The sequence below is a fragment of the Vicia villosa genome, linkage group LG6 (genome assembly GCF_029867415.1).
Source record: "Vicia villosa cultivar HV-30 ecotype Madison, WI linkage group LG6, Vvil1.0, whole genome shotgun sequence".
NCBI lineage: Eukaryota > Viridiplantae > Streptophyta > Magnoliopsida > Fabales > Fabaceae > Vicia > Vicia villosa.
Window position 1 is genome coordinate 164,028,284 of NC_081185.1, and position 7,094 is coordinate 164,035,377.

At 28.1% G+C, this 7,094-nt stretch overlaps 1 protein-coding gene across 1 annotated transcript; it reads left to right on the forward strand.

The window, feature by feature from the left end:
* The first annotated feature begins 2,267 nt into the window (after positions 1-2,267).
* On the forward strand, positions 2,268-3,484 carry LOC131613084 (protein CENTRORADIALIS-like). Its single transcript, XM_058884796.1, has 4 exons — positions 2,268-2,533; positions 2,661-2,722; positions 2,817-2,857; positions 2,948-3,484. Exons 1-4 carry the CDS (start codon positions 2,333-2,335, stop codon positions 3,166-3,168), a joined length of 525 nt encoding a protein of 174 aa, XP_058740779.1. The 5' UTR covers positions 2,268-2,332; the 3' UTR covers positions 3,169-3,484.
* The last annotated feature ends 3,610 nt before the right edge of the window (positions 3,485-7,094 follow it).

Consider the following 7,094-nt stretch of genomic DNA (forward strand, 5'->3'; position numbering starts at 1 on the left):
ATTTTTATATAATAATATTATATAAATATGTAGTGCGGGTCTGGGACGTGGTGGGTAGTAAGATACTCGTGTCCGCGCTCATATTTATTTATTTTAATGAGTCATTACCCATGCTCGTACATGTATCTATTTTGCGGGTTGTTACCTTGTTCGTTGTGGAAATATTTTTACTGATACCTATAGAATATGGGCAAAATTGTCATCCCTATCTCAAAATCATGTATATTTTGACACATAAAAACCATGATTAAGTTAAATAGATAATTAATAGATTTGTGAGACATTTTTTTTAATAGACATTTTGTTATATTTATTAATTATTCACTAAATATAATTAATTAAGTTTAATTTCTTAAATATATTGTAAATAATTAATTTTAATATATTGATGATAGGTATTGACTTGATACTTAATACTAACTTCTTTTTATAGAATATACGAACTCAATTCTTCTTTTCTAATTTTATTTTTTAAAAATCGGGTATTCTCTGCGCATAATTACAAAGTCTAATTCCTCAAACTAGATAAGATCATAATGGGTGACAAAGTTATAATTCAAGAGAATTTAACATTGCTGCGTGTTCAAGATTGGATTAGAATCCAAGACCTATGCTTAAACTGGACGAAATCTCTTACCATCTCATCAAAGTACTCTTAAATTATACAAATTTAATTCTAAATTAAATATAAATAATAATAATAATAATAATAATAATAATAATAATAATAATAGTCTGTCCTTAGAGGACTCACCAAGGTTTGGATGAGTAAGGTGTCCTCTAAAGTTTTTTTTGCGATAGTTGCTTTAGGCTATCTACTAGGAGTATTTTCCAGAGGCGTTAGGTAGTGATGAATATCCGTGACGTGGAATGTGTTGTGTATGTTAGACAATTGGAGTCGGTTGACCACCTCTTTATGGTGTGTAAGATAGCTTTAGCTACCTATTTAGGTATAGGGTGTTTAGATGGTAAGTGCAATTGGGCCTTTGCTGCAGTCAATTTCAGGAGTGTTTGACATGTTAGGTTTAGGGGAGGGAAATGGGGGCATCTTTGGGTTTGGTTTCGATCTGACATTTTATGGTCGGGTCTATTTGGAATTTACGGAACAAAATTATTTTTATATAAGAACGCTTGTCGATTATTCACTGGATGTCTTTGATTATTAGTGTGATCTGAAATGGGTTTATATCCATGCTTCAGATTTTGATGTTTCTTTGTTAGAATAGGAGCGGGACCCGCTCATTTGACTTAAAATTTGAGTGTGCAAGGTGGTCAACTGCCCTTCTCTTTGTTTTTGGTAGGTGTCCGGGATTTCCTTCCTTTAGCTTGCTCTCTTTAAAGGTCTGTTATGTTGTGGCTTTAGTTTGGATCTAATCAGTAGGCGTTGTTTGGGTTGTACTTCCTTCAACTTGTTCTCCCTAGAGGTTGGTGTGTTGTGGCAGATATGTTTAGACCGAATAGGAGGGTGATTTTTGCTCTTGTGTATAGGCATGCTTCTATTTTTCTTGGCCTGATTTACCCTTTTTTTTTCTCTTACCTTTATTTTTATCTGATTTTGTTTGTTTTCTGAAGGTATTTTTCATTTTTGTGGTATTTTCTACTCTCATTTTCTTTTTTATTTAATATATTCATCTGCTTTGCTATTAATTTTTTTTACAAATTTTCATTTATTTGTTATAGTTTTTACAATAAAAATATTTAAAAATTTCAAATATAAAAAATATTTCCTTAACTAAATTATTTTAAAAAAAAATCAAAATAATTTTGGAAGGTCTACCCTGGTTCCGAGTTCATATTAAACAACCAATAACTTATATTTTTTAAAAAAAATCTCTTTAAAAGAATTATAAATCATTAAATTTCAAAGTGACATTGTTTTTATAATCTATTACAAATGGCCAATTACAATTATTAAAATGTTCTAAATTATACCCAATTTGCAAGAATTATTCCATTTCCCACGTGTACGTGTAGGGGAAAGGGATAGACAGGAAACTGGGTTAGATTTGTCATGTAACATGATTTCAGCAAAAACATTCCTGAGTGACTAGCTAGTTGAAATAAACCATATGAATCATAAAGCCCTATCAAGAATCAAAATTGGTGGTGGGAACACCTCAACCTTATATATTATTTTATTTTTTTTACTTTTCTACATTTCTATATCTAATCAAACTATATGTTGCAATTAATATAAACAAAAGATACTTTTAAGACAATATAAATATGGACCTTAACATAACTCATTTTCTCAACAACAACAACAACAAGAATTACCTGAGTTGTACTCTTAAGTTCTTCCCCTAACCTTTCTTTTTTTCTTTTTCAAAAAATGGCAAGAATGTCTCAAGAACCACTCATTGTTGGTAGAGTGATAGGTGAAGTTCTTGATTCCTTTACCACAAGCATGAAAATGACTGTTAGTTACAACAAGAAACAAGTCTTCAATGGCCATGAGTTTTTCCCTTCCTCTATCAACATCAAACCCAAAGTTGAGATTGATGGTCCTGACATGAGATCCTTCTATACACTGGTATTATATCTATATATCTGAATTTCTCTTAATTTATGAAAAACAAACATGAACAGTTAATTCAACAAAACAACCTAAGTATTTGACCTAATATGTTTATATTATTGTCTTCCATTTTTGTTTATAGGTGATGACAGACCCTGATGTTCCTGGCCCTAGTGATCCTTATCTCAGAGAACACTTGCACTGGTAAACATATATATACAATATAATGATATACATATAAATTATATATAGCTATAAATTAATTTTCTTTGAATAAATTTTTATTTGTTTATTATAGGATTGTGACAGATATTCCAGGAACAACAGATGCTACATTTGGTAGGTTATTTTATTGGTTGAAAAATGTATAGATATAGATGATGAGAGAGACTAATGACTATGATAATGACATGTTGAATTTTTGTATAGGGAAAGAGATTGTTAGCTATGAAATTCCAAAGCCAAATATAGGAATACACAGGTTTGTGTTTGTTCTATTCAAACAAAAGGCAAGAGATTCAGTGAGAGCAACACCATCTTCAAGGGATCATTTCAACACTCGTAGCTTTGCTTCACAGAATGATCTTGGTCTTCCTGTTGCTGCTGTTTACTTCAATGCTCAGAGAGAAACCGCTGCAAGAAGACGCTAGTTTTAGCTACTAGCATCCAGCACCTATGATTAAGCAAGGTTAATTAATTAAATAGTTATTAATTATAATAAATAAAGTGATTAATAGTAATAATATATAATAGTATAGTATACATGCTATAAACCTAGTTTGGTCTGTTTTTTACGTACTTGTGTTGCAGAAAGGGAATCATTTTCTGTGTGTTGTTAGTTACTGTCCATTGGATATATATATTATTGTACTGTGTCTTTGTTATGTGTCGTGTCGTGTGTGTATCAAAGTAGTAATCTTTTAACTTGTTTTATTATACATATCAAGAAATAAGAGAAGTTGTTGTTTTCTTTTATATTATTATATACTTTGGTTAGGGTTTGGTTTATATTTTTATTGGTTTTCAATATTGATCCTAGAAGCATGTTTTACAAATGTCTCTTAATCCAAACAAGAAAATGAATTAAATACATATCTGATCTGATTACTGTTAACAAGTGTTGGTTAACTGGTGTCATATAATGAAAGAGTGATTAGTATAAGTAACTATAAAGATTATTTCTCCTAAAAAATTATAAATAACACGTCTTAAGTTAGCATTTATTAAAAAAAAAACAAAAAAAAAAACAAAAAAGAGTTACAAGTATACAAAATTGGCAAAGAGCTCCAGAAATGTTTAGAAGAACGCCAATCCAATCCTAACAATAAACCAGGATGGAAAAGAAGAATAAAATAAAATAAAAAAGCAAATTAGTATCTAGGAGGAGCAATACCCGACCCAACAACTTGAGAGACATATTCTAAAATCTCTGGTCAAAACAAATCTCCGAAGAGAGCAAGCTGCAAAAAGGTAGGAATGATCATTATACGAAATTACAAGGAAGGGCAATTGGCCACTCAGCATAACCCTAATCGCACATTCACTTAATCAGGTCCAGCTCCTAGACAACCAGTGAAATAGAAAAATTTGAAGTATAGACATGAACCCACTTCCAAGTCAAACTAATTATCATATTCATCCGTTGATTAACCGTCAAGCTTTCCTTACCAAAAATAATTTTATTCCGTATTTTTCAAATAATCTAGACTATAGAGTGTCAGATCGAAATTGAGCTTAAAACATCTATTTACCAAGACTAAAAACCTAAAACAACTCAAAAACCCCTAAGATTAAGTGAGGCAGAGACCCGATCTTCCAACCCATTTAAAACCTTTATACATTATGGTAGAAGCAACCTTACAATAAAAAAAGATGGGTCGCCAACTCCATCTGTCTGACACACACCGCACACACTCCATTACTAGACTCCAATACAAATGTGGCGCCTTAAAAAATTATGTCTGGTTGACAACTTATTTTGAATGAGCTACCAAGAGAACACATCTTAAGATAATGGAAAATACAGTCTTAAAGTAATTACATTATACTCCCTCCATAAGCATTGCTTATAAATAGAAATGGAGGGAGTATATTTATACATGTACACTAACCCACAAGAGTTGGTTTGTTGTGGAATACAGTAAATCTAAGAGTGTGCTTTTTTTCAATGTTTTGACTTTAAATAGACCTCCTACTTTTGGACGGTAGAATTAATCCCTTTGAATTAGTCCTTTATAAGGCTATACCAAACTTTAAAAAATATATACATGTTCGCTTACTTAGGCTAAAACTAAGTGGTTGGGTTTAAGTTGTTAATGAGTTTTAACTATTACTAAATTATAAATTTTCAATAATATATGGTGTACGTGTAGTTGAAAATTGATATATGTGATTTAAATTCAACGACTTTTCAATTGTATCATAGAACACTGCAGGATTTTTCGAAAGTAATTAAAAAGAAGAATCAAACGCAATTCAAAAGGTGGTATTTGGTTGACATCATTTTATGGCATTAATGACTTAAATAAGTTATGTTACTTGAAATTTATTTTGAAGAATTATAATTTTGATATTTTTGTCGTTAAATTTTTCATTATAAATTATGAGTCATTTAAAAAAAATTGAATAAAAACAAAGCTTTATTATTATGTTCAACTTTTCAAAGACATTTAATTGTTTTTCTAATGAAATGTATGACATTAGGTTTTTTTTATACATTAAGGAAAGATAACCCTCCATATTTTGGGAGAATTTTTTTATATAATGAAAAATTTAATAATCTAATTTGGAAACATTAAAGAAAGATAATCCTCCAATTTTTAGGGAGACTTTTTTATAATATCAAATTTAATTCTCTAATTTAAAAAACCAAAAAAAAAATATTGCCACCCTCTTTATAAGAGACATTTGAACCAACAAACATTAATTTATTTGATTTAATAAATATATTAAATATATCCACTTTTATTGATTCAAATGTTTGTTATAAAAAAAATCAGATAATATATTAAATATAAATTTTAAATAAACTCTACAAATCTTCAACAGAAACATCTAAACCTCTAAAACTAAAAATATAATAATCAAAAAAATTATTTATCACTTTACAAATCCAGTCTTTGAAAACCTAAACCTATCCAACAGAAACATCCTTTCTGCAGATCAATTTTGTTTGAAATGCAACCACTCATGCATAGAAACGTGGCATATTAAAGTGTACTTGAATTCTCACATTCACATACACAAGTACAAACCTTTCTAGATCTAAGAGTATGATAATAAGTTTACATTTTTCAATTCAAGAGTAAAAATAATAAAATATGCCATCTAGGATTTAATCTCATCACCAAATTTAGTACATACTACGTAAAGGTATCCTTCCACTTGTAAAGGAATAACAATAGTTTATTACTTCTATTCACACAAAAAATCAATAATTTATAAAATTCATGAATTTAATATATGGTCTAATATTTTATAAATCCACTTGAGATGTTTTTCAAATTCCTCACTCCATATAGCCTGATTTGGAATGATTCTTTTCTCATGTGAAACTCTAGACTTATGTTTGTATTTATAAAATGCTTTAATTTTAATTTTAAAAAATGATCATATCTTAGAAAATAAAAATAATATGGTAAAATTTACACACACTAAAGTATTAAAAATTTGTGAATTGAAGATTTGAATTGGCGTTTTAACAAATTAAATGTTTCTGTAAATTGTAATCATCTTTTACTCACAATAGTATATGATTCAAATTTTTAAAATATGAAATAAATTATTTAAAAACTTATGTTGCTATTAGCTTGACAAATAATATACTTTGAAGAAAAAATATTAGCGTTTAAAGAGGAGAATAAGCTGACCAAAGAGATCTTTAGTCTAATCTATTTAAAGTCTAATTTGTCCTCATTTATTTATCGAAATAAGATAGTTAGATTTTTGTAAAAAGCTTCTTAAATTAAATAAATCATGTTTATATTATTAAAAAGAGCAATAAAGCTCTATACTTTGACAATACACCTATTAAAAAATTAATTAAATAGTATATAAAAAAATTTGTTGTCTTTGAATAAAAAATAAGTAGAATTGAGTATTTAGAAGTCTTAATATAAACTAGATTTTTAAATAAACTTTTAAATCAACTCGGATTTTAAAATGATTGTGTTGGCAAAAAAAAACAAGTTTATAATAAATTAGATCATAAATCATATTCAGATTGTAAAAATTTATTGTAAGTTTCACTCTAAGACCTTAGAAGATTTAACATATTTCCACCTCTATCGGTGGTATGAATTCAAATCAACATTTACATATAATACATATTCACAATCAAAACAACTATACTCGAACAAATATGTATCAATTTTTTAACTTTAATGATATATGTTAAGTAGTTTCTAAAAATCTTAAGGATCTATACATTAAGAAGTGTCCAAAGTTATCTTCATTTAAACGTTGAAAATAATATATTTTTTATTTTATGAAATTATAAATATGTGTAAAATATTAAGGCTAACAGTTGAAATTATTAAATCATTTTTTTTAATTTTATAAACTTATGAAATTATAT

Bases quoted from the DNA above. Each gene is read 5' to 3' on its own strand.
- LOC131613084 (XM_058884796.1), top strand. From the start codon at position 2,333: ATGGCAAGAATGTCTCAAGAACCACTCATTGTTGGTAGAGTGATAGGT. The intron at 2,534-2,660 runs GTATTATATCTA...TTTTGTTTATAG, and splicing joins TGAGATCCTTCTATACACTG to GTGATGACAGACCCTGATGT. The intron at 2,723-2,816 runs GTAAACATATAT...TGTTTATTATAG, and splicing joins CTCAGAGAACACTTGCACTG to GATTGTGACAGATATTCCAG.